Consider the following 27,952-nt stretch of genomic DNA (forward strand, 5'->3'; position numbering starts at 1 on the left):
ATTTAGGAAAAATAAAGAGACTTCCATTTCTGTATCTGTTTCTCTAAATTCAGAATCCAATATACTGTTGGAGAAGTTATCCCAGGGCTAGACAGAGAATGTAAAGCCAGTCATCCTAAATGGAGTTTTGGGCCTAACATGGAAAGATAATTTGGGAGGATAATAATAAATCTGCTAGAAAAAAGGTGGCTTCTTAACTGGTTCCACTCATTTTTTTTTTTTTTTTTTTTTTTTTTTTTTTGTGGGGGTACGCGGGCCTCTCACTGTTGTGGCCTCTCCCGTTGCGGAGCACAGGCTCCAGACGCACAGGCTCAGTAACCATGGCTCATGGGCCCAGCCGCTCCGCGGCATGTGGGATCTTCCCGGACTGGGGCATGAACCCGTGTCCCCTGCATCAGCAGGCGGATTCTCAACCACTGCGCCACCAGGGAAGCCCCCACTCATATTGTTTTAAAGTGTTTCTTTCCTATTGGCCCTAGTAATAATAAAACTGCCTTCTTTTCTTATTCAAATAAACCATCTTTTCTCTTTCTTTTAATTTGATAGGTAGTAGAAATTTCCTTTAACTTTTGGTACCGACTAGGGGAGCATTTATACAAAACTAATGATGAAGTTATTCATGGCATCTTCAAAGCTTACATTCAAAGGCTGCTTCATGCCTTGGCTCGCCACTGCCAGCTGGAACCAGACCATGTAAGTTTTCTTCTCTACTTAATCAAGTCTTGATTTCCTCTTCTTTTCAATGCTAACTTGAAAAGGAACTGAAAAGATAGAGAATAAAGCTAATGGAATCTGTGGGTTTTCTGTCACTCTAGCTTACACTGAAGAAGTCAGTACCAGTATAATGAAGAGTGCTAGGTCTATGTAAAAAGAACTTAATCCTGTTGAGCCAGTAATTCTTCTGGGAATTCACCTTAAATAATTCTGCAGAAGAAAAAAATTGCTATTTTATGTACAAAGCATTATCTATAAAAGTAAAAAATGGTAAACCCACATACAAGAGTATTAGAAGAGGAAATTCCCTGGTGGTGCAGTGGTTAGGACTTGGTGACTTGGTGTTTTCACTGCTGGCGGCCCACGTTCAGTCCCTGATCGGGAAACTAAGATCCTGCAAGCTGTGTGGCATGGTCTCCACCGCCCCCCAAAAAAAAAAGAATATTAAAGAGTTACGTATATTATTATGTAGCATTCTGATGGATCATAATGCAGCAGTTAAAAGTAATAACTTGAGATAGCAATAGTTGATATGCTAAATGAAAAAATAATGTCAGATTTTATAATATGTATTTTTAATAGCATAAAATATGTGGTTGGATTAAAACTAACACAAAGGTGAAATATTTGTGTGAGGATGTGGAAAATAACTTATGACTCCCCCCCGACACATATGTGCACATTTTTCTTTGTATTACTTATACTAATTTTATAAGTTAAAATAAAATATAATCTATTTGCTTAGAAGAAAATATACTAGAAATATTATAAAACAGTCCATTGGAAAACTCTTCAATCTCATTCTTTGCTTAGTCACTTCAAATTTTGTAGCATTTATTTCATTCTTTTGGTTGGTTGGTTTAATATCCCTGTCCTTCAGCCTATAACTTGGAGTGGGTTTTTTTCCTATTGCTTACTATTAAATCTGACATGAAAACTGTCTATTCATTTTAATGTTAATGTTGTTATTTGAGTTACGGTATTTTGTATTTCCACAGAACCTTAGTGATGATTTAGTTTAGTGGTTTTCACTACTTTTTTTAAAAACTGAGGAATCTTATCTTCAACTACATATTGCTTGGAAGCCTGATAAGTAAATAAAAGCCGGGCTGCTCTGGTTTAAATGGCTCTGCTTGCTTGATCCGTTTCTTCCCTTTGCTAGTTCTGTGACACCATTTCCCTGGCAGGTAATTCCTTACACCTGTAGGTGTATAGTGCTTTATAATTCATTATCTCATCTCAGACAGCCATTGTTTCCTCCTCATTCCTTGACTTTAATTTTTTCATCTTAAAGCAAGGAGGTTGAACTAGATCAGCAATTGTCAGTAATACTAAGGACTTTTCCCAGATACCCATGGTCCAAGATTCTTATACATGCCCATAACCATCTCACAACTGGTAAGCCTTAGTTTACTCACAGGAGGGTGTTGGAATAAGAAAAACTTAAGCATGAAATGTAAATGATCTCTGTATTTTTTAATGAAAAATTTCAAATATACAGCAAAGGGAAAATGATTTTATAGTGAATTCTGTATACCTACTACCTAAATTCTACCATTAATATTTTATTATACCTGTCTTATTGTGTATCTGTCCACCTATATAAAATTCTTTTTAAAGTCTAATATTCTATTCTGGTCTAGTTCTTGTGATAATGGTTGATTTTGGTAGATCTTGAACTGTAAAGCTTCAGAGGCTTATTCAGTAATAAAAAGCTAGACCTTATCTAGATAGGCTAATAAACTCTTAAGTTACCACCTCTTCTAGGTCACTTCCCACCCCCACCACTCCAGATTTTTCCAACAGCAGGTAAGATGTAGCTGGGACACGCAAAAAAAGAGAAGCGTTTCTAATAGTCAAGGCAGAGGATAGGTTGTATTGACTTGACACACCTAAAAGTTTGGGATACCCTCTATAGTAAAATGTCTTTGTGATTTAGGCGATTCACCTTTTTGTTCTTTGGGACTGGACTGCTTAATGGCTTTTTTATTCTTGATTTTATAAAGTAAATGAAAGCCTTAGTTTAAAACAAATGTTATCTGATTTGAAATTTCAGGAGGGGGTTCCTGAGGAGACTGATGACTTTGGGGAGTTTCGGATGAGGGTGTCAGACCTGGTGAAGGACTTGATTTTCTTGATTGGGTCTATGGAGTGTTTTGCTCAGGTAAGCCCGTTTGGAGATTCTTAGCAGTTTTACCAATCACTTTAATTGTGTTAACTTCTATGTCTTCTCTAAGTGTTCCATCTTTTTCTTCAATCTTGATGGCTAAATGGGACAGTAGATATGCAGGTGCCTAGCACACTGCCTGGCATATAGTAGCTATTTTGTTTAGTATCTTACAAGCCAATTGCAGTGAAGAGTTCAATTATGGTTTACACTATAATCTTGCTAGTGAGAGTTGTTCCACTTGTTCAGTTGAAATGGAAGATCATGGATAAACCTTAAAGCCCCCAAGATACTTATAGGGAATTTGGACCTAGCCAGGAAAATAGACAAGTTTTTCTGCTTTAATAATTATGTATCAACTCCTGGCAACTCTTAGTTATTTGGCATTTCCTTTGTTCACATTTATGGTTAGATTCCTTTGCAGTTTCATCCCAGAGGTGACTATACTAGAGTAGAAGAATCATAGTCCTGTGGTTTTCCTGACAATCAGTGAGTAACATTTTACATCATAAGGTTGCAGTCACCACCATTCCACATCACTTAACATTAGCATAATGTCAGGTGGTTTTCATATTGCTGGATCATGCTCTGAATCCTGAAATACTAGTTTTAATGCTTTGTCAGCAATACTGAACTAACCTAATTTGGGGGGATGGGTAATCCAGGCATTTTGTGTATTTTGGGGCATCATCTGATCTAGAAAGTGTTAATAAAATTATAACTATATTTCTTTATATTAAACAAAGTATGTTTCTTGATCTAACTAGAACGGGTTGGGGATTCTTAGAAAGCAGATTTAGTGAGATCCCCAGATCACAGGCAGATGACCTGTGCTCAGATTTCAACTCTTCTCTCACTGGCTCTGCGGCTTTGAACAAGTTACTTGTTCTTCTCCAGACCTCAATTTACAAATTTACATAAATTATTAGTCTTGTCCAAGATGTGTACTGTGGGACACCAGTCTCATGAGATGTTCTTTGCCAGAAAAAACAGTTCTGTCAATTAAAACTGGAAAATGACTTAAATAGTGTATTTAAAGGCTCTGTGAAGTCGTACAAGAGAATTGTTTAATTTTATCTTAACTAGCAGTGTGTTATTTGACTACAGAAATCTTATTTAGACTAACACCCAGTCACATTCCACTGATGGATATACCCTGGGAAGTTTCTGGACATCTCTGAGTATTCTGCTTGGTCTCTCCCCATCTCCCCTTGCTTGGACATGGTATTGTGATGGGTGCTTCAGAACAGCTACTTTTTAGGAATTTAGTCTATGCTACTAGTGTTGATGCAGACAAGTAGTTAAAATAATAGAAATGTAAAGCCAATGTTCATGCCGAGGTTTTACATTATATCTCATTTTTAAGTGTGTTTATGTATTTATGAGTTATTATCAGGACCAGGAAAAGACACTTGTGTAATATGTTTTGTTTTCTCCATAATACTCATTTTGTGGGGTAGACGATAATCTTGATATACTCTTGGGGACCTAAATGGGTTTGTTTCAGATATTAAGCTAGTATTACTTAGAGTTAGTGAAGATTTGAAAAATGAAGATACTATTTTTCCCTGGCTCTGAGAGATAAATTTAGAAACAAGGGGCTAGATTTATTTTAACTAACAGAGTTTTTTGTTTTGTTTGTTTTGGAATTCTATTCTGTTTTCCTTTTAATGGATCCATAATCCACCTCTTCTTCTCTAGTTATATTCTACTCTGAAAGAAGGCAACCCACCCTGGGAGGTGACAGAAGCGGTTCTCTTTATCATGGCTGCTATAGCAAAGAGTGTTGATCCGTGAGTGTCTAATAAGTCTTTTGCTGGGAACTCTTAATATCAGAGGAAGGAAAATTACAACATTTTTATCATATGGGATATGTTTGGAAACTCTTAGAACTTCTTACTTCTATAATGCTGTCTAGTCTTCTGACTTCTAGAGTCTAGTCCAGAGTAGCATGCATTGCTGATATCCATGTTTTAACCACATTTCCTAGAGTTAAAATTATTTTGTTCTTGATGCTAGGAAAAGAATGCTGATTTATCTTCTCAACTTAGGCTCCCTTGTGCAAGTTGGTATAATCAAAAATTTGTTAGGGGCTTCCCTGGTGGCGCAGTGATTGAGAGCCCGCCTGCCGATGCAGGGGACACGGGTTCGTGCCCCGGTCCGGGAAGATCCCACATGCCACGGAGCGGCTGGGCCCGTGAGCCATGGCCGCTGAGGCTTGAGCCTGCGCGTCCGGAGCCTGTGCTCCGCGACGGGAGAGGCCACGACAGTGAGAGGCCCGCGTACCGGAAAAAAAAAAAAAAAAAAAAAAAAATTTGTTAGACTGTTAAATTGTTGGCACTTGCTTAAAAGCATTTGAATAGGCACTAATTTGGCTCTCACCTGCTTTTGTGACCTTGGGTGAGTTATCCTTACAAATATTTAATTATATTGTTCTCCTTTTTTCCTGTCTTGGACAGTCATTTGTAAGTTTCAGACAGGCAAAGCATAGGTACCATTTCACCTAAAAGAATAGCAAACTCTAAAGGGCAATTATTATTTTTGTTTTTGTCATTGGAAATTTTTAAATTATTAGAGTTTGATTTCTAGTTGCTTAGCATAGAAATTCTATTTATTATTTCAACATGAATCCTTAACAACAGAATTTACTTTGTTCTGTGAGCTTATAAATCGATTCTAGTATCTGTCAAGTTTTCCTGTATTGTAATCAGATGTCTGCAGTTGAGCTCTCTGTCCATGGCCTTGGTTGGAGAGATGGTTAAGGCATGTATTCATAAAATGTACAGTGCTTCTTTCTTAGCTGTCTTACAGGGTCTAGTCAATGAAATCTTATGTTGTTTCTAATCCAGTAAATATTTAAGGAGATAGAGTAGGTTTTTCTCTATTAAGAAGTTCTGGTCCTGAATCACATATCATACTATTTGCTCTTAAACCCATTTGGTATCTTTTGGAACCTTCAGTAACAGTCTGAAGATTATTACACTAATAATCTAACTGATTTGTGTTGGTATGAGAAAGGATGGGAAGAGAGTCTCAATAATTAATTTAGTGCCCATAGGAAGCATAAGGCATAAATGAGAGAAGGTTTTATTTTGTTTTTTGTTTATCCACATTTCAAGCCAACTGCATGATTACAATTTTTTTTAGTGTATGAAGGACTTAATAGACTTAGTGTATCAGCAAGGAGTGCTCTTGCACTAATCCAGGATTTATTTGCATTTTAAACATCTTTCATTTCTGGATTACGTTCTACCACTTTGGGGGCATCCTCCACTTTGCTTAAAGAACTTCAGCCAGTATTCTTGGGGAGTGAAAAAAAGAGAAGGAAAGGGAAAAAGTTAATTCATGGAGCTGTGGAAAGTATTTGGATAACTTTAATTTCCCCTCATGTTCTAAGTCAGGGCACCTTTATTCCTACAACTTGTGTTCTTGTTTCTTTAATTAGTGAGCTGGCCCACCCATGCTTACCTGTCCTTAAAGTATCCATTATCCAGCTATAAGAAATCTTTCGGAGAATAACAACTAATAGCAAGTGGTCTAGAATTATTTATTCATTCATTTAGCCATTCAGCAATATTTATTGAGTGCCCACTGTGTGCCAGGCACTGTTCTAGGTGCTGCAGATATAGGAATAAATAAAATGGATTCATTAAAAGAAGACATTGATCCACAGTAATTGCCTGCCTCTCCATTTTGAAGAGCCTTATTTGATAGCAGGATGTGTCCTTAGACACTTCACTGACATTCAGAAGATTAAGGAGCAGTAGTATGCTTCTCAACTGAAACAATGATATCTTCCATTTCTGTCTTTTCCCCCTTTTTGAGGGTTAAAAAACTTTCATACCAGATGTTAAACATTTTTATCCAAATGGTTATTTATTTAGAAAGAAACCCTTTAGCAATGATTTGTGTCATTGCAGCCTGTTTTTTAGCCAGAACCTAACCTCTGAAATTGGTAACTCTGAGTACTTGCCTTCTAAACTCAGGGAGAACAATCCAACACTTGTGGAGGTCCTAGAAGGAGTTGTCCGTCTCCCAGAGACCGTACATACAGCTGTGCGATACACCAGCATTGAATTGGTTGGAGAGATGAGCGAAGTGGTTGATCGAAATCCTCAGTTCCTTGGTATGTGTGAACACTCCCCTCTGCAGCTGCTGCTTCTGATTTTTCTGATTTCTTTCTTTCTCTCTCTTACTTTTGCTTTTGTTTTCCTACTTTCTCTTTTATTGATAGGTAGAATGTTTCTAGACACTGAGACTAAATATATGAGTTATTGCTTAGTTGATACAACATTTTATAATCTGATCAGACTTTGGAGAAAGGACCTTTGAAAGATTAGATCTCTAGGTAGGGAAACAGTTTGCTACTAGTACTCTGCTTCAGCATAACTATTTCTGTCTTTGTTAGGCTTTGGCATAGGCTTGAGCTAATCAGACTGTCCTGTAGTTCTAAACTAGAAGCTGCTAATAGGCTAAAGCAAAGGGGGGTGGGTGTTATTTCAGTGTTAAATACATGCTCCATTTAAAAACTAAGAATTGGGCTTCCCTGGTGGCGCAGTGGTTGAGAATCTGCCTGCCGATGCAGGGGATACGGGTTCGTGCCCCGGTCCGGGAAGATCCCACATGCCGCGGAGCGGCTGGGCCCGTGAGCCATGGCCGCTGAGCCTGCGCGTCCGGAGCCTGTGCTCCGCAACGGGAGAGGCCACAACAGTGAGAGGCCCGCATACCACAAAAAAAAAAAAAAAAAAAAAAAACTAAGAATTATTATTGAAACTAAATAAGTACAAACTAGAATGAAGAGTGTTGAGTTATATAACCTCTGGCTGCCTTTACTGACTTGAAAAAATAACTAAAGATCATATAAAATAACTTCAGAATTGAAAGTAAATTTAGAAATAATTTCTTCTAATCCCCTCATTTTGCAGATGAGGAAACTGAAATACAGAGAGACTAAATAATTTATCTAGGTTAAAATATATTAAGCCCACCTGATGTTCAAGACTGATATATTCTGAGAATTTTAAGAATTCTCAAATTCCTGAATATCATTAAGTTTGTGCTGTACTTATCTTTATTACCACCTTTCAGCTTGATTTTATTTTACACATGATCTTTTTTTATTGACTGAAACTCTTACTTAAAAAGAGATGTGTGTTCCTATTTTCTTGTTTCTGTATACAGAGCATATAAGATAGATAGGCTTATTACATCATAGCTGAGCCACTTTCAAGTTCAACATACCATTTAAAAATTTTTTCAAAATACCTATTTTCTAATTCTTAAATCTCTTCACTTCCATTATCTGTCTCAAAATTTGGCTTTCTTTTCTGAACACTTGTTCCACAAAGAAACTAAGTGGGTTTATCTGTTTGTTAAGACTTACCATTCAGTACCACCTGTAGTATCTCATTCAAATTTGTGCCTCAATTAGAAGACAAATTGCTGAGTGTTCATACTTACTCTAGAATAGTCAAAAACACAAATATTTAATTTGAGAATCATTGAAGCCTATAGTATTAGAGTTGCGTGGGCTAGATTTTAGATTCTAGTTCCGATTCCCATGCTAAACAGGCCTTTTTTTTTTTTTTTTTTTTGTGGAGGGGAGCAGGTTCATGCTGGGTTGGTGCATTGTTTTTGTCATTAGACTGGAAATGGAGATAACTTTTAAATGGGCTTTCAGAGATTACTTCTTTTATGAGGTTTGGTATGCGGTTTCTCTGTAGTACACATAAAGTGCTCTTTAATCATGTATGATTTTTCTTAGGGTTTTTTCATAGAAAAACATTCTGATTTTTATGAAGCAAGGTAAAGGATAACTAGGATTTGCTTTATAGGAATTCGCCTTTGTAATCACTTTTCTTAGAACACATTTGGCAGAAAGTAAAACATAATGAATTAATTCTTTTAGAAGTGCTAAAGATCCATTTGTGTGGTTTGGGGGCCTTTTATAATTATAAAGAAGCAAGTCTAAAAGTGTCAGCTTTAGATAACTGTCATTGTCCTGATTAATGTAGACTGCTTTTTTTTTTTTTTTTAACAAAGTGACTAATCTCTGAGTATAATGGTACTCTCTGAGCTTTATCATCTTTCTTACATTACCCTATTAATACTTGATGGTTATATCCACCAGTGGTTTCAGACTGAATCAGTGGTTTTCAAACCGTGCTCTGTGAAGCCCTAGCAATAAGCAACAGTTGATTTCCACAAGGAAAGAAATGGAAGATAAATAGATAGGACTCTCTCTGACACCATTTGTCAGTGAGATCAGCTCCATTTTTATATATAAAAACATTGGAGTTTAAACACATTTCATTTTTAAAAAATTGTTCTTTTGCTTAAAAAGGGAATGAAAACCTTTGTTCTAACAAATAGAAATTTTCCTTGAGTTTCAAACAATGTAATCTTTACATATGGATTTTCTCCTTAGACCCTGTGTTGGGCTATTTGATGAAAGGACTGTGTGAAAAACCTCTGGCTTCTGCTGCAGCCAAAGCCATTCATAACATTTGCTCTGTCTGCCGAGACCACATGGCTCAGCACTTTCATGGACTCCTAGAGATTGCCCGTTCCCTTGATTCCTTCATGTTGTCTCCAGAAGCTGCTGTGGGCTTGCTAAAAGGTATTTACTTAAGATATTAAGAAGGAACAGTCTCTAAGCCACTTCTAGGGGTTATATCAGTTGTATCCCACTTTTCAGTTGCAGTTTACTCAGTTATGGGGAAGGTCACTCAGAGGGGAGGGTGTTGATTATGTGTACATGCATTCTTAAAATATTTTAAGGCTGTATAACTAATACAAAGTGCTTACAGTATTTATAGCACGAACCTAGATTTTGGGTGGACAACACATTGGAACTAAACATAGTTCCTTTTTGAGTTGGGGGAAAGAATAAAAACGGAGACCAAATAAGCATTGCTATACCAAAGAAGTAAGTGGAAATTTAAAGGTAGTGTGCCTGGCTCAGTCCTATAACTAGAAGCCAAGGGTTCTGGTCGCTTAGTGGTCTTTAACCATTACTGATCAGTTTACACTGATCAAGAGGCAAACAGCCAGGGTGGTGATGAAACTCAGAGTAATGGAAGAACTAGAGATATTATGCTAGGGGAAAAGACTCAGAGGAGACTTTAACACAGTGGCTATTTTTAAATATTTGAAAGATTATCTTAGAAAAGAGGGAACAGATTTATTTTATGAGGAATTGATTGTTGACAGTTTACTGGCTCCTAGAAAGAAAATGCTTTGTAATCATACTTTCTGAAAACAAATTGGGGTGTCCTGTGAGGTAGTGAAATCCTTAAAGCTAGTATATCAAATAAAAGATTGAGCAATCTTTTATTGGGGTATATCAAATAAAAGATTGGGTAATACGGCCTGTGCAGCATCTTTTAAGTCTCTGTGAGTGGCAGACAGCCTTGTCCAGATTGGATGACTGTTAAATGTCAACTAACTGTTCTTTCTCACTTCTACAATCAGGTTCCCTACCAGCCAATGTAACTATGCATTTTCAAGACAGATTTTCTTTTCTTTTCAGTCTTCTTTTGCCACATTTTCTGGCATTAAATCAGGTCAGATTTTTCTTAACTACTGCCAGTGGGTATCGCTGCCATCTTGTCATTTTCTAGTGAAATTTAACCTTGATGCTAATGTGATGTCTAACTTATAATAGGATGTGGCATCCCAGATATATCGGTGGTATCTTCTAGATATAGAAAACTTTTTAGTAACATTCTTTTCTATAGGGATGAATTAAAAGGAGAAAATTGTATTTGTTAGATTTTCCCCCCCTAGTTTTAAATAGAAAATCTAATTTGTCCATGGTTTATAGACTGTCAAGAAAAATCATTCAGTTTTTTATTCAGATGTGAAGGTTTATCGATTTATTACTGTTTATTTGGGGGGAAAGGGAGAGGGGAGATTTTTGCAACTATTTAAAAATGAAAGAAAGGCAAACTTAACTATTACTTTTCTGTTCAAAGCACTCATGTAAATCTTTGAAGAATTGGAAGTGGGGCTATGTATTTAAATTTATTTGTTTATTTGTTTGTTTGTTTGTTTATTTATTTATTTATTTATTTTGGCTGCATTGGGTCTTCGTTGCTATTCACGGGCTTTCTCTAGTTGCGGTGAGCCAAGGGCCATTCTCCATAGCAGTGTGCAGGCTTCTCATTGCGGTGGCGCAGAACACGGGCTCTAGGCACGCGGGCTTCAGTAGTTGTGGCCCGCGGCTCAGTAGTTGTGGCACACGGGCTCACTTGCTCCACGGCATGTGGGATCTTCCCGGACCAGGGCTCGAACCCGTGTGTGTTTGTTTGTTTGTTTATTTATTTATTTATTTATTTTGGCTGCATTGGGTCTTCGTTGCTATTCACGGGCTTTCTCTAGTTGCGGTGAGCCAAGGGCCATTCTCCATAGCAGTGTGCAGGCTTCTCATTGCGGTGGCGCAGAACACGGGCTCTAGGCACGCGGGCTTCAGTAGTTGTGGCCCGCGGCTCAGTAGTTGTGGCACACGGGCTCACTTGCTCCACGGCATGTGGGATCTTCCCGGACCAGGGCTCGAACCCGTGTGCCCTGCATTGGCAGGCGGATTCTTAACCACTGCGCCACCAGGGAAGCCCGGGGGCTATGTATTTAAACATCTTTAAACCAATAGGCTGTTGAGGAGAGATAGTTTAATATTAACTTCAGTTGTAAATGTCAATGTGAAAGTCAGTATGGTCTTCTAAGCCAAATAAAGAAAAACCCAACCATAAATAACAAACTATTATAATTTAAAAACAGTGCTGATCTTTTTGAAAGAATGGAACCAGTCAGCCTTTTCTGTTAGCCATATGATGTAGACCAATGAATTACCTCAGTTCAGCTTTTATTTTCTTCATTTGTATCATCTTTTGTCTTTCAGGGACAGCACTTGTCCTAGCCAGATTACCTTTGGATAAGATTACTGAATGTCTTAGTGAACTATGTTCTGTTCAGGTTATGGCATTGAAAAAGGTGAGTCCAATTAAGTAAGGGGTAAAACAAATATAATATGTTTACATGTTAGAAAGGAAAAGACAGAATTTTTTATTTGCAGGTGGTCTTTTATCTAACCAGAAAAGCCAAGAGAATGAACTGAGAAGTTATTAAAATTAATAAGTTTATCCAAGTAGCTATATATATGAAATAAGTATTCCAAAATTAGTAGATTTTCACTGTATCAGAAATACCATTTACAAGATGACAGTGGGAAAAACACCATTCAAGTTAACAACCAAAACCATAACCTACCATGTTTCCTTGAAGAGTGTTGTAAAAACGTCCGCTCTTCTCAATTTACTTTTATGGTACAATAGCAATGAACATACCAGTGGGATTTTTAGGATAACTTGACAAAGTGACTCTAAAGTTTATCTCTAATAATATGCTGGTAGAAGTAGCTAAGAAATTTTAGGAAAGAAGAGTAAGAGGTGGCAACTTGCCTTACCTCTTAAAATATATTATAAAGCTATAATAATTTTGAAGCTTTATATTATAAAAGTATAATATACATATATATTATATAGTATAATACATATAATCTATATTATAATGTATAATGTCTATAATATCCTAATCATTGTAAAAGTAAATGGGAAAAAATTAAATGATACTGTTTTCCACACCACAATGATCATATAGTAAAAGTTAATATGCATTCCTGGCCAGGATGCAATAAGATGGAGGAAAATAATTTGCTAATATGAATTTAAAAGTTTTTACCATTTTGAGTAACTTTCAGGAATCTGTTATAAGGAAATAATCAGAGATTGAGACAGAGGTTGATGTACAAGGGTATATATTGGAGTGTTTGCTGTAGGTTTGTATGTGTAATGACTGGGTGTTAATATCTGTCTCTTCAGCTGTTGTCTCAGGAGCCCAGCAATGGCATATCATCAGATCCCACTGTGTTCTTAGATCGCCTTGCAGTGATATTTAGGTAAGAAGAGAGATGTCAGGTTCCTGCCCTGGGTTAAAAGCTCAAATGAGACCATTATGTATTGAAGTAAGGGAGTGTTTTTTCCTCCAACTTCCGAGTACCTCCTATAAACTCCCTCTGTCAGGAGACTAATTTAGTCCTATTACAATTGCAAAGGCAAATTCTAAGAATTTATTTTTGGTAGACCTTTGTCAAAAGACCCTTTAAAATGTAACTAATTCTCTAGGTCTCTAGATCAGTGATTCTCAAACTTTAACATGCATCAAAGTTGCCTGTAGTACTTAAATTACCAAGGAAACAGATTGCTGGGTACCATTCCCAGAGTGTCTGATGGATTGGATCTTGGATAGGACCCAAGAATTTACATTTCTAATAAGTTCCCAGATGCTGTTGCTTTTTATTCCAAGGACTACACTTTCAGAGTCATTGCTATATAGTGTATGGGTGCAAAAAAATAATGAAGCCTCTTCAGTAACCAGGTGAAATTAAACTTTCTTCTTTGAAGTCAAGAGGAGCGTAATGATTAAAAACAGCATTAGTGACAGTGTTCAAAGAGTGATCCTTTCTTAGTTGCATAATATAATTAGTTGCATAATATAATTTGCAAGTCCTGTAGGTATAACTGGAATATCAATTAATAGTTGCATAAAAATCTATGTGGAAGAAATTAAAACTGAGGTGTTGTTTTAGCTTGTTAGTTCTTGTCTACAAGTATCTTTCCGAGTTGGTATAATGCTTTCCGTATATAATTAGGGGAGCCCTGTTGCTTACCATTCTGAGAGCCTATTAACAATAACTCCTATTTCACAATAAATGAAGGAAAATCTGCAAAAGGTGGACATGGCCCTGATTTAAAAAAAATTAGATTATTATTGAGTTGCTATTGAGCTTTTTAAAATTAAAGAATTTTGTTCCTTTAAAGAGGTAGGTAGCTAATCATAGTGTGTTTTTTTTTATTTTGTTTTTTTTTTTTCCTGCTTTCCTTCAAATTAGTGGATTCTAGAACTAGACAAATAGTTGGATTGGATGTACTGTGGGTGGGCCCATGTTGTGTATCATTGGATTTAGACTAGAACCATGAGAAATGTCTTTGGTAGACCAGGGTTCCTAATGCTTTTGCCTTTTAATGCTGGGAATGAAGCAGTACTTGGTTTCTCATAGTGGATTCAGACAATCTGAATATATTTATTAGTTTGGAAGAAACTACATATTCAGGTTTATAAAGGGAAAAAAGATGGAAAGGATAGTTGTAGCGCCCCACACCACAGCCCATGTAGGCAGAGTTGGATTGAATTTACATGTTACAGTAGAAGAGGCTTAAAGGTGAGAAAAAATTGATGGGGTGATTTAAACTGTGCTTGTGTTTGAACAGAGTGGGAGGAAAAGGTATTGAGTCTTAAAAATACTCTAGTTTTCTTTAATTGGTGAGAATGATACTAAGTAAACTAACAGGGATTAGGGCCCTGGGTCCTTGATGAAATTGCTCTTCTTTCACTAATTTGGGCCATTGTCTTTCCCCAGACACACCAATCCCATTGTGGAAAATGGACAGACTCATCCGTGCCAAAAAGTCATACAGGAAGTAAGTGCTAATGTATGCTTGTGGATCTTCCTTTTTCCTTCTAAGGCTCTGGGTAACTAAAGTGAGAAGGTACTGTCTTCTAGGTTCACAGGAAGATTCAATTTGTTGATATGCTTTAAATATCAATGAAAAGAGGAACAGAACCATCCAGATAAATATTTTTGATTTTAGATTTGGTAAGAAAACAGGCTGTGGGGAAATGCACTGAAAGGCCAAAGTAGGGAGAGATTAACTGTGTGAATCTTATTGTTGCTGGGAGGCATGATCATTACTGGCAAAATGTTTTTGACAAAGCAAGTTAATCATCGTAGTTAGTTTCCTCTTTGATAATGTACTTCCTTTGTACTTTTTTTAAAAACTGAGGGTAATGTGAGGATCAGAGGGCATGTTTTGAGAAGTGCTTTTCAGACTTCAGGAGGGAAACACCAAATATCCTTAAGTGTTCAGTGGTATCAAATCTTGCCATTTCCTTAGCTCTAGTCCTTTTGTTCAAGGTCTTCCAACTTCTTGGAACTGTCTTTAAATATCTCTTCCTCTATAATTCATTCTGCTTCTTCCCATCCTAAATCAGGAAGTCCAGAATTTAGGAAAATATGTATCTTTGTCTTTTCGTAAAGTTAGACATGCTCCTCTTGTGTTGTAAAGAGTCATTGTGCTTCTGTTAAGAAGTGGTTGTTTCAGTGATGGGTAGTGTATTGAACCTCAGCACATATACACACACCCACTGACCAGAATCAGGCCATGTGTGTTCCTATAAAGAAAGATTTTTCCAAATTATTTAAAAGCCAAATAAGTTGTTACCAATTTGGGAGCATTTTTTTCATCACTTAGTTGTTCATTTTCTTTCTGTGCTCTTTTCACTTTTGACTCAGATATGGCCAGTTTTATCTGAGACTCTAAATAAGCACCGGGCTGATAATCGGATTGTAGAACGTTGTTGCAGGTGCCTCCGTTTTGCTGTTCGCTGTGTAGGCAAAGGATCTGCAGCCCTGCTGCAGCCACTAGTCACACAGGTGAGTTCTCTACAAGAGGGAAAATGTAGAGTATACAGAATTTTGAAATAGGAGCCTTTTAGAACAAAAACTCTGCTGATGAAATGAAACATTTTTGTATTTCTTAAATACAAACTAAAATATATTTGAAAGAGGTAAGTAGTACCTGTGGTAGGTGTGTTATTTATAAGGCAAATAGCCTGTAATCTGTTCTGTATAGTGATAGTCTAAATAGCAGCCCATTTCAGTGTGGAATTCAGAAATGGGAATGACTTTAATGCTCAGCTCTTATATACCCATGTTAAGCATTTTATATTAATTTCCTTTTTAAAAATGTGGCAAGTCAAACTTTGCTATTTCTGACCCAAAGAGATTTTCTTCTTTCTTCACCATAGTTAGTTATTTACATAAGTCTCTTATTTGTTGAGAAATAAATTTGACTCTTTCAGTCACCAAGATTGGTATGTAATTATGATGGTGTGCCTCACTGTGCATGGCTCTCTGAGATCATATTCATGTCTAGAATATTCTGTATGAGACACCTATGACTAGTGACTTAATTCACTAAGTAATTTATGTTGGTGTTAACCTTGCAGCAGGGCCGGAACTAGATTTAGGCAAGTGAGGTGTCATGGGCACAAAATTGATGGAGGTGAGGCAAAGTGCCAGTCCTGCATTTGCAGGACTCTGAGCAAGTACCTTCTCAAATTTTGCACTCATGCTGTGAGAACTACCACAGGGCTTCAGGCTAGACCCCAGCCAGCCAACCTGAAGTGACCCTTCTCCACCTGGGCAGGGCATCTATCAGGCTGACTCTGACAGTGAATGCCCCCTCAAGTTCTGCCTCACTCTTAAGGAAGCTCTTACCCTGAGCCAGGGTCATGCTGTTGCAGTGTCAGTTGGCACTTACATGACCATGCCTCCTTAAATTGTAGATTTGATTAAAGTTTGTACAGGTAAATATTTTAACAGAATTTTAATTTTTAGTGATTTTCTGCATTTACTGTACCCTGAGTACAACAGTATATGTTTGCATTTAGGCTGTGTCCACCTCTGGTCAAGTGTCCCCTTCAGTGCAATACTTTCTGGGTCCAATACAATGTGATTTAACTCCCCTTTGCTATTGGAGGATACCTTCATGACTTTTATGTTATTCTTTTATTCCAGTAGCATAGGGTAGCATCTTATGTGACAAAAATCCCGTAAATTCGAGGTCAGTAAACTACAGCCAGTGGGCCTGCCATGTGTTTTTGTAAATAAAGTTTTACTGAGAGGTAGTCATGCTTATTCATCTAATTATTGCTTATTGGCCATTTTTGTGCTACAGTGGCAAAGTTAAGTAGTCAAAAGATTGTAAGGCCGGCAGAGCCTAAAACTTTTACCATCTGTCCCTTTAAGAAAAAGTTTGCCAACCCGTAACTTATATCGTTCGTTAAGTACAGCATATAGTTTTGAGTATATAACACTGAACAGATTCATAGCTCCCATCTCGTGTTCTTTTCATGGTATATGCTGATAAACGCCAGTCACTCTACCCTTCCGCTCCCACCAAGCTCAAAGAATTGAATTTATATAATAAGATGGATACATACTTGTTGCATGGGCTTTTTTTTTCCCTTTTGCTGTACCATGCAGCTTGTGGGATCTTAGTTTCCCGACCGGGGATCGAACCCTGGACCCATGGCAGCGAAAGGTCTAACCACTGGACTGCCAGGGAATTCCCATGTGATGGCATTTTATTTATTTATTTTTTTATTTTTTGCGGTACGCGGGCCTCTCACCGCTGTGGCCTCTCCTGTTGCGGAGCACAGGCTCCGGACGCGCAGGCTCAGCGGCCATGGCTCACGGGCCCAACCGCTCCGTGGCATGTGGGATTTTCCCGGACCGGGGCACGAACCCGCGTTCCCTGCACCGGCAGGCGGACTCTCAACCACTGCGCCACCAGGGAAGCCCCTGGCATTTTAAATAGATGAATGTACGGTGGCCTCTTAATTTTTGGAGGATAGTAGGGTAAAAATCCTAATCAAATAATTTAATTTAAATATTTATATTGTATTAAAATATTTATTCTGTAGAGATTCAGATATCTTGATTGGAAATGCTGTTTTTACTCAGACAATTAAATAGAGGGATTTAGAAGCCAATTTAAACGATGCTTTCAGAGTCTCCTCTAATATGAGGGGCATTGGGTATTTTGTTCCTGCTGTGGTTGTTTTTTAAAAAAAGAATTATCTTTGATGCAAATAAGAGCAACTTGTATGTTGCAAAATTAAGGTATATTGTTAGGGTTTTGTAAATATTACACAAGCCTTGGATAATAACTCTTTAATGGTTCCAGCTTGAAGTAAATATTATACAACTCTCCTACAACATTGTTTTGGAAAGATAAAAAAAGGTCAAAGGCTTGAAAGAACTCTAAATAGAGTACTTGAAAATAATTGAGGAATTGAGCCCTATGTTTTAGAAAATGTTGCCAACAAGCTTTACTATGTTGTCTTAAAGAGACCAGTCTATCTCAGAATTTCTTCCTCCAGACAGCTACCTAAGCTGATACTTTTTTAAAAAAATTAATTAATTAGGGCTTCCCTGGTGGCCCAGTGGTTGAGAGTCCGCCTGCTGATGCAGGGGACACGGGTTCGTGCCCCGGTCTGGGAAGATCCCACATGCTGCGGAGTGGCTGGGCCCGTGATCCATGGCCGCTGAACCTGCGCGTCCGGAGCCTGTGCTCCGCAATGGGAGAGGCCACAGCAGTGGGAGGTCCACTTAGCACACACACACACACACACACACACACACACACACACACACACAATTAATTAATTAATTAATTTTTATTTTTGACTATGTTGGGTCTTCGTTGCAGTGCGCGAGCTTCTCATTGCGGTGACTTCTCTTGTTGTGGAGCGCAGGCTCTAGGCACGCGGGCTTCAGTAGTTGTGGCTTGCGGACTCTAGAGCACAGGCTCAGTAGTTGTGGCGTATGGGCTTAGTTGCTCCGCGGCATGTGGGATCTTCCCAGACCAGGGCTCAAACCCGTGTCCCCTGCACTGGCAAGCGGATTCTTAACCGCTGTGCCACCAGGGAAGTCCTAAGCTGATACTTTTTGAGGGGTAAAGAATTGAACTAATTGGGTTTTCCCTTGGCAGATGGTGAATGTTTACCATGTACATCAGCATTCCTGTTTCCTATACCTTGGTAGTATCCTTGTGGATGAGTATGGCATGGAAGAGGGCTGTCGGCAGGGACTACTAGACATGCTCCAGGTATGTTTTCTTGGAGGGTCTAAAGGCCTAGCAGTGTGTTCTTCACCATGTCTTTAATTCTGCTGCTTCTTCATATTTCCTTCCCAGGCATGATGATGTCCTAATAATAGGGAGGTAGAACTTCCTAGTCGTTCTCTGGACAGGCCTGCTTGGGAGAATGAGAGAGGGATTGACCACACAAATGTACTGGTCATTACAGTTATCACTGTCTGATTTATGCTATCCAGAGATAGGATTTTTTTGGAGGGTGGGAAGGTAGACAAGTGGATTTAAAATAAAGTATCTCTAAGCTCAAGCATGATTCTGTTTTTAATTTCTTGCCTGGAACAGCCAATGAACTAGTTTACTTAGGAGGGATGGTCTTAGGGTAAATAGCAGGCATTGGAAAAGTCTCCTGATATACTGCTTTTAACCTCTCCTATTCACAGGGCGGGGAAATATATTAGGGAGTTAAATCATAATGCTCCTTTTCCCAAGATGTCTTTCCCTTTAAAATTGACATTTCATAGTTATTATTATTAAAACATCAACTACTCCCTTAGTGGACCAGACCATATCTGGTACATAAGCACAGTCTTCACTTTCAGAAACTTCTAAAAATTTGAGGTGACATCTACCCAGTTTCATCAACAGAAATCTGTACCCTCAACCCTTTCTGAAATGTGGACTTCATATGTGAAGACTGTTTTTGTCAACTGAGCAAGATTTATATCTTCCCTTTCTTGATCTCTCATCAAAGTCTTTTTCTTTTCTTACTTATCTGTTCTTCCCCTCTTTGTTCTCTTTGTATATGTTATGATACTTAGCAAGTCTGAATCCCATGGCATTAATTTACAAGCATTTGTTTTAAAATCACTTCTTTTCTAGGCACTGTGCATGCCCACCTTTCAGCTCTTAGAACAGCAGAATGGACTCCAGAATCACCCTGACACTGTGGACGACCTATTCAGGCTAGCCACCAGGTCAGTCCTTCTGAAGAGCAACCCTTTTTTTTATTGCTCATCCTCATCACTGCTTGATCTTGTCACCTAGCAGTTAACTGTTTCCTTCTCTATAAAATGAGGTAAGAGGAGTAGGTAGATTAATGGTTCATAACCCAAAGTTAAATCATGAACCAGAATATTCCCATAAACGAAGAAGAGTTGGATGAGAACAGGGGAAAATAACTGATTTCCTTACATGAAGGAGGGAACATGCCCAAGGCAATAAAAATGAGCTTTGCAAGAATTTTTGACTAGACAGTCTGTAGAATCCCATGTAGTTTTAACATTTTATGGTACTGTGATGTCATGCTTTACTTAAACTTTTTCCTTGAGAAGCTTAGCATCCTTTAGATATAATCATATCTCAGAATAAAAAATCCTTAGGCTTTTAAGGTGCCTTAGAAGTTATCTGGTATGTACTTCCCACCTCTACCCCTAGCCAGCCACCCCACTTGTTGCTTAAATTCCTTTTACTAGTAACACTGACATTTGTATTCATTCTTAGTCCTTAGCTCAGGAATTTGAGCCAGATCAGTTAGTAATGAACACTGTTTTTTTTTGTTAATTTTTGGACAAGTTAGAAAACCTCCCCCCCTTTTTTTTTTTTTTCTTTTGTGTGTGTGTGTGTGTGTGTGTGTTGGTATGAGAGAATTGTTGGGTGGGTTGTCAACCTGTTTTCCCAGTGTGTTCCTTGAAAAATCAATCTCTAGAGATGCTCTTTGCACAAATGGTTGCCTGGTAAAATAAATTTGGAACAATGTTTTATCTTTTTCTTAGAGATTCTCTGTAAACATTAGAGGATCTGAGAAAACTGAGTGGGAAGTATAGAGTTCCCATATACCCCTAGCTTCCCCCCTCCTTCCCCACAGCCTCCCTTACTATGAACATGCCCCACCAGAGTGGTCCATTTGTTAGAATTGATGAACCTCCATTGATACGTCATTGTTAAAGTCCATAGTTTACATTAGGGTTCTGTCTTGATGGTGTTCTTTCTATGGGTTTGGACAAATGTGTAATGACATAATGACATATATCCACCATTATAGTATCATACAGAATAGTTTTACTACCCTAAAAATCCTGTGTGCTTCACCTGTTCATCCCCCTACCCTCCACTCCCTCATTCCCTAACAATCACTGATCTTTTTCCTGTCTCCATAGCTTTGCCGTTTACACTGGCTGCTTTTATAGACTAATCCTGTCATTTATACCTAGCTTCTCTTTCCACACCAGGTTTATTCAGCGTAGCCCTGTTACCTTGCTGAGGAGCCAGGTTGTCATCCCTATCTTACAATGGGCCATTGCCTCTACTACCCTGGACCACCGGGATGCCAACTGTAGTGTCATGAGGTTCCTACGAGACCTCATCCACACAGGGGTAGCCAATGATGTAAGTATAAACAATGTAGTCTTTCTACTTTGTAGCTCATTGTTTTCTCATATCTCTTTCTCATTGCTTAGGGGAAAACCAGCATCTCCTTATTTGATCTGTGTTGGTAGGCATATTCCATAGTGGATCATTCAGTAACCAAAATATCAACTAGTAGATTTAAGACAACCTGTACTAAGTGTTGTAAGCTGTATCAACTAGTCTGAAATTATCTCTGCTCCCAAGCCATTTGGTGTCTAATTGAAGAGAGAAACAGATACGGTTATAAAGAATTAAACAACAGCAACAAGGCAGTATTTGATGGTCAGATAAGTGATAAAAGTCATGATTCCTGTGAGATCAGAGGAGGGAAAACTCTTTGGAAAGAAGTAGGTTGGGATAACTTTCTGGAAGAGGAAGGACCTCAGTGGAGCCATTTGGATGGATTGGAGAAGGGAGGAAAATCTAACTGGGGTATAAATCATAATCAGAGAAAGTCAGAATAGTACTAAGTATACTAGTAGACACTTAAGAGACCTTTTTGGCTGGAGTAGTAAAGTGGTTCACAAAATTTTCAAAGGTAGGTTTGACTAGATGTGGAGTAGAATTGAAGGTAAGGGAGAGCAGTGAAGAATTAAGTATGTGACTAGGCTAATTACTGAAGAATTTTGACAGTAAAATGAGAGAAGGAAAAGAAGAAAATAACTAGAAGTGAAAGGCCATTTAAAAGTTATTTTTTTTCAACATATTAGAAATATGTATATTCAAAGACTAAGAAGGAAGAAAGTTTTTTTTTATAGAGATTAGGTATCTGATAGAAGTCTTCTTTTTTTCAGTTGCTTTTTAAAAAAGGAAATACAGATACTTTAAATTATTTTTTAACAGGAAAAAGAGGTTAAGAAAATTGCTACCCTTAATCTCTAACCATTGTTTCTCTTCTGTGTTCTATTCATGAAAAACCTAAGGGTTGGGCTTTCCTGGTGGCGCAGTGGTTAAGAATCCGCCTGCCAATGCAGGGGACACGGGTTCGAGCCCTGGTCCAGGAAGATCCCACATGCCACGGAGCAAGTAAGCCCGTGCGCCACAACTACTGAGCCTTCGCTCTAGAGCCCGAGTGCCACAACTACTGAGGCCTGTGCGCCTAGAGCCCGTGCTCCACAAGAGAAGCCACTGCAATGAGAAGCCCACACACCACAACAAAGAGAAGCCCCCGCTCGCTGTGCAACTAGAGAAAGCCCGCATGCAGCAATGAAGACCCAATGCAAAAATAAAATAAATAAATTTATTTTAAAAAAAAACTTAAAAAAACCTAAGGCTTAAGGTTAATCCCAGCTGAAGCCCATGCCCATTTCCGTGAAACTAAACTCTTAACATTTTCTTCCTGGTGACAGAACATTTAGTGGACCTTGTGAATCCAGCTGTTATATATACTTTCTTCCCCGGGAAAGAGAGATTACTAGACTAAAGGGGAAACAGTACTTGCTCTTTGGAAAGCTGAAATTAGAATTTTCCTGTTCCTGTTTTCTTACAGCATGAAGAAGACTTTGAATTACGGAAAGAACTGATTGGACAGGTGATGAACCAGCTTGGACAGCAACTTGTAAGCCAGCTGCTTCACACGTGCTGCTTCTGTCTCCCCCCATACACCCTACCAGATGTGGCTGAAGTGCTCTGGGAGATCATGCAGGTTGACAGACCGGTAAGATTGGTTTCATAATCTTTTTAAAGCGTTAGGGTTAGGGTTAGTCCCTAACCCTAACAAGTCCTAAACAGTTCCTTGAGAGGCTGACTCTAACTTTGAAACCAGTCCTGTTGTATGTTCGTGGAACCTGATTTAGGTATATTGCTAAATTTAGTTGTTAAAAGAAGGGGCCTGTAGAAGGGTTCTTGAAAATATGTTTGTGTCACTGTCATAGGGTTTATTTATTACCAAAAGTGAATCCCAAGTATTGAATTCAGCTATGTGGCTGGCCAGTGGGAAATTTGTTCACTTGTGAGAGATGCCCATATTACAGGTTATTCAAGAAGTGTTAATTCATTTCAGGTTCCTTAAATAGCACTATATGGCTCCTTGGTAATAAATCTAGCCAGAGCATTTGGAGGCATATGCATATAAAACTAGCCTACAGTCTGTAGCTGGATTTGTTTCCCCTTTGGTTTTATTTATATCCTGTTTCAGTTCTTGAACCAGGTTCTTTATCACCTGAGCATGCAAGTTTTTTTTTAGGCTATCCAGTAATGTCCAACTAATTTTAGTACTGGGCCACATGATTATAAATCAGGTTGTGTGTACTACATGAAAGTTTTGCGCATAATGGTAGCATATAGTGTATAGCCTGTAAATTATTTTTTTAAATGAGGTTGATAATTTGTAATATTAATATAGAAGCAGTTCAGAAAAGTACACAGTTGGACCTAACGTGAGCCGACTTGATTGAACCACAGAAATCCAGATACATAAGTATCTTATAACTTTTAAGTCCATGTACATCTTAATGTTATCTCCTATTTTATATCACTGATTGCAGTTCTTAGCCTCAATTTCAGCAGTTTCACACAAAAAAAGAGTACACTTTCACTCTTAGACCCTAATGTTACTGAGCCAAAAGTTCTGCCTAGTCTTGGATTTGTGTGTTCATCTCCAAAATTCAATGATTAGTGTAAATTGTCTTAGGCATATGCATTATTTGATCGTTAGCTCGCTCAAATGAAAAACAGTCACATGTAGGGTAGATGGTAGATGTGTAATGGATTTCCAACATTTTCTCTAGGTTTCTACTTCAGAAACAGCCCCATGAACCTTAACTTTTTTTTTTTTAATTATTTATTTGGTTGCTCTGGGTGTTAGTTGTGGCAGACGGGCTCCTTAGTTGCAGCATGCAAACTCTTGGTTGCGGTATGCATGTGGGATCTAGTTCCCTGACCAGGGATAGAACCCGGGCCCCCTGCATTGGGAGCGCGGAGTCTTAACCACAGCACCACCAGGGAAGTCCCCTCCATGAACCTTAATTCTTACTCATCAAACTCTGTGAGGCTTCTGTGTGACTTTGGTTTCATCAAATAGCTCTGCAGTTCTTCCATTAGCTCAGGTGCTTCAGGAATGAATAGTACCTGTAGTTCCCTTGCTGGCTGTTCATGACACCTGTTCCATTTCAATCTAATATAGTAGTATTTTTTGTTTTTCTAAAAAGTATTCTGTGAACCCTTGGGGACCAACAAGTTTATTCCAAACGTTATTGATAAGAGAAATAAAATTTCCATACTCTTACTTTTAAATAAATATACTTGGTTTCCAGGTAACAAAAAACCTATTATGTACGTTTAACCTTACAAAAAATTTTGGATTTGTAAGCATACAGGTAAGGGCTAAAGAAGAAAATGAGAGCAGCAATTTGGGGCAGGAACAGAAACCAAGTAGCCCTGTGCTCTTAAGTTTACTGTGTATGCACTGAATTGCTAAATAATTTTAAAGTTATTGTTAAAATAGATAACAAACAAGGACCTACTGTATAGCACAGGGAACTCTACTCAATATTCTGTAATAACCTAAATTGGAAAAGAATTTGAAAAAGAATAGATACATGTATATGTATAACTGAATCACTTTCCTGTACACCTGAAACTAACACAACATTGTTAATCAACTATACTCCAATGTAAAATAAAAAATTTTTTAAAAGTGGTTTTCTATAGATACCAACTTAAAACTGAGTTTTTGTAAAGGAACTCTTACATAAATTTAGGTTGTCTATACGCTGTAAACTGATTGAAATCGTAACTAAGGATATAAGTCTGAAGAAAATTAACATTCTTGAGCACATTCTCAATCATACATTTTCAAAGTTCAACACAGATTCTTCAGTAGAAGATGACGTACCGGCTTTGTCTCTTAACTTGAATATTTTGAGAAATAATTGATCTACATCAGTGTGTAAGTTTAAGGCATACAGCATAATGGTTTGATTTACATATATTGTGAAATGATTACCACAGTAGGTTCAGCTAACATTCATCTTCTCCTATGGACACAATAAAAAGAAAAGAAGGAAAAAAATTTTCTCCTGTTGTTGAAAACTCATAGGATTTACTTACTTAACTAGTTCTTATTTATCTTATAACTGGAAGTTTGACCTTTTGACCGCTGCCTCCAGTTTCTCTCCCCCCACTTTTTGCCTCTGGTAAACACAAGTCTGATTTCTTTTTCTATGAGTTTTGTTTTGTTTTTCTAGATTCCACGTATAAGTGAGATCATACAGTATTTGTCTTTCTCTGTCTAACTTATTTTGCTTACCATAATGCCTTTAAGGTCATCCATTTTGTCAGAAATGGTAGGATTTCCTCATTTTTTTAAAAAAATTAATTTTTTATTTATTTTGGCTGCGTTGCCTCTTCGTTGCTGCATGCGGGCTTTCTCTAGCTGCGGTGAGCGGGGACTACTCTGTTGTGGTGTGCGGGCTTCTCATTGCAGTGGCTTCTCTCGTTGCGGAGCACAGTCTCTCAGGCTCACAGGTTTCAGTCGTTGTGGCACGTGGGCTCAGTAGTTGTGGCTCGCAGGCTCTAAAGCACAGGCTCAGTAGTTGTGGTGCATAGGCTTAGTTGCTCTGTGGCATGTGGGATCTTCCCGGATCAGGGCTCGAATTCGTGTCCCCTGCATTGGCAGGCGGATTCTTAACCACTGAGCCACCAGGGAAGCCCAGGATTTCCTCGTTTTTTATGGTTGAATAATAATATCCATTGTGTGTACCACATACTGCAACTTCTTTATGCATTCATCGAACTCGTGTCCCCTGCATTGGCAGGCGGATTCTTAACCACTGAGCCACCAGGGAAGCCCAGGATTTCCTCGTTTTTTATGGTTGAATAATAATATCCATTGTGTGTACCACATACTGCAACTTCTTTATGCATTCATCCATCCATGGACACTTAGGTTGTTTCCATGTCTTGGCTACTGTAAATAATGCTCCTGTGAACATGGAGTGTAGATATCTTTTCGAGTTAGTGTTTTTGTTTCCCTTGGATATATCCCAGTAGAATTGCTGGATCATATGGTATATATATTTAATTTTTTGAGGATCCTCCAAACTGTTTTCCATAGTGACTGTATCAATTTACAATCCCACCAACAGTGTACAAGGGTTCCCTTTTCTCCATACCCATGCCAGCACTTGTTATCTCTTATCTTTTTGATCATGACCATTCTAACAGGTGTTAAGATGATATCTCTTTATAGCTTTAATTTGCGTTTTTTTCAGGTACCTGTTGGCCTTTCATATTTCTTCTTTGGAGAAACGTTTATTGAGGTGCCTTTGCCCATTTTTTAATTGAGTTATTTGGCTTTTTGCTAGACTGGTATGGGTTCTTTATGTATTTTAGATACTAACCTCTTAACAGGTATATGGTTTGCAAATATTTTTTCCCATTCCTTAGGTTGTCTTTTTACTTTGTTGATGGTTTCTTTTGCTGTGCAGAAGCTTTTAGATTGATGTAGCTTGTTTATTTTGCTGGTTGTGCTTTAGGTGTCATGGCCAAAAAAATCATTATCAAGACCCATGTCAAAATGCTTTAGGCCTTTGTATTCTTCTGGGAGTTTCATGGTTTCAGGTCTTACGTTTAGTCTTTAATCCATTTTGAGTTACTTTTTGTGAGTGGTGAAAGGCATGAGTCCAGTTTCTTTCTTCTACATGCGAGTATGCAATTATCCCAGCACTGTTTATTGAAAAGGCTGTCATTTCTACATTGGGTATTCTCATCTCCTTTGTCAAATATTAGTTGACAGTATATAGTTTAGTTTCTTACCGTTTTTGTTTTGGGGGATACTTATAGTTAACTCCTGGGTTGTTTTGGATGCCAAAGCTTTGTCAGTTAAGGTTTCATTCATGTTGTTTGCCTTCTGCTTGTTTTTGTCTGAGTAGAATGTTGTCTTCTACTCAGAAGGGGCAACACTTGGAGAATTATGCAGTACTTTTTAAGCGTTTATCGTGGAATATTTACTTTTGCTCTAGTCTATTGTGTTCATAAATTAACAATGGGAAAACACGTAATGTAAAAAATTTAGGTATAAAAAAGTTATTTTACAACTGAAAACTGTGACCAAGGCATACATCCTACTTAAGAAAGGCATGAAGAAAAATTAGAGCTTTTTCAAAGAATAACAATTCAAATTAAAGTAAGAACACAGAGGAAGTCTCTAGAATTTTGATTTTTAAGTTTGAAGAGGAAAGGGAGTGAGAGCAAACAGTTTTTGTACACATGAAAGATATAAAGAGACTATACTCAGATGTAAGTAAATTGTTTTAAAGAGCAACAAGAGGGACTTCCCTGGTGGTCCAGTGGTTAAGACTCCATCCACACTTCCATTGCAAGGGGCATGGGTTCCATCCCTGGTCAGGGAACTAAGATCCTGCATGCCGTGTGGCCAAAAAAAAAAGAAAAATAAAAAAAGAGCAATAAGAGTGAGCAAAAACAAAAAGAATTTTCTAACCCACAGAACAGGCAGGCATCACAAAGGAACTGACTGGATATGACTCCTACTGAGAGAGGTGACCTTAAAATCCTTAAGATTCTGGATTCATATTACATGTATACACTTTTTAAAATGTTTACTTACTATATACTTTTTGTCCCTGCTCTTTTTGGTACCTGAACTTTTGCTTTGGATTGCCTTTGATCTCTAAGCTCAAGAGTTTTCTGGCAGCTGTTTAATTTTTAAAATATTACATAAGTTTAATGACAGAAACAGAACAACGGCTTTATCCAGAAGCGACTTCACTTCCAAGGTTGAAAGGCTCTGTCTGAAATGATGCCTGCTGCCCCCTTGAAGGGAGTCTAGGCATGCCTTTGTAGGCTGTTCCAACCCCCAGTGGGTTGGAAGGCCAGAAACAGTAATTCTGTTAAGTCCTTTACTTGCTTCCAAGTTTGGGGAGCT

At 38.0% G+C, this 27,952-nt stretch overlaps 1 protein-coding gene across 2 annotated transcripts in view; it reads left to right on the top strand.

Moving 5' to 3' along the window:
* Positions 1–27,952, top strand: part of TNPO3 (transportin 3) — an 88,533-nt gene that overhangs the window by 51,942 nt on the left and 8,639 nt on the right. For both annotated transcript variants that reach the window (XM_028489779.2, XM_055084847.1), the window contains exons 8-20: positions 547–693; positions 2,771–2,878; positions 4,583–4,674; positions 6,868–7,007; positions 9,309–9,500; positions 11,781–11,872; positions 12,760–12,836; positions 14,358–14,418; positions 15,291–15,431; positions 18,556–18,672; positions 19,540–19,634; positions 20,889–21,045; positions 22,556–22,723. In XM_028489779.2, coding sequence (XP_028345580.1) covers positions 547–693; positions 2,771–2,878; positions 4,583–4,674; positions 6,868–7,007; positions 9,309–9,500; positions 11,781–11,872; positions 12,760–12,836; positions 14,358–14,418; positions 15,291–15,431; positions 18,556–18,672; positions 19,540–19,634; positions 20,889–21,045; positions 22,556–22,723 — 1,587 coding nt within the window. The remainder of the gene's footprint in view (positions 1–546; positions 694–2,770; positions 2,879–4,582; positions 4,675–6,867; positions 7,008–9,308; positions 9,501–11,780; positions 11,873–12,759; positions 12,837–14,357; positions 14,419–15,290; positions 15,432–18,555; positions 18,673–19,539; positions 19,635–20,888; positions 21,046–22,555; positions 22,724–27,952) is intronic.

The sequence above is a fragment of the Physeter macrocephalus genome, chromosome 5, assembly GCF_002837175.3.
Source record: "Physeter macrocephalus isolate SW-GA chromosome 5, ASM283717v5, whole genome shotgun sequence".
Lineage (NCBI taxonomy): Eukaryota > Metazoa > Chordata > Mammalia > Artiodactyla > Physeteridae > Physeter > Physeter macrocephalus.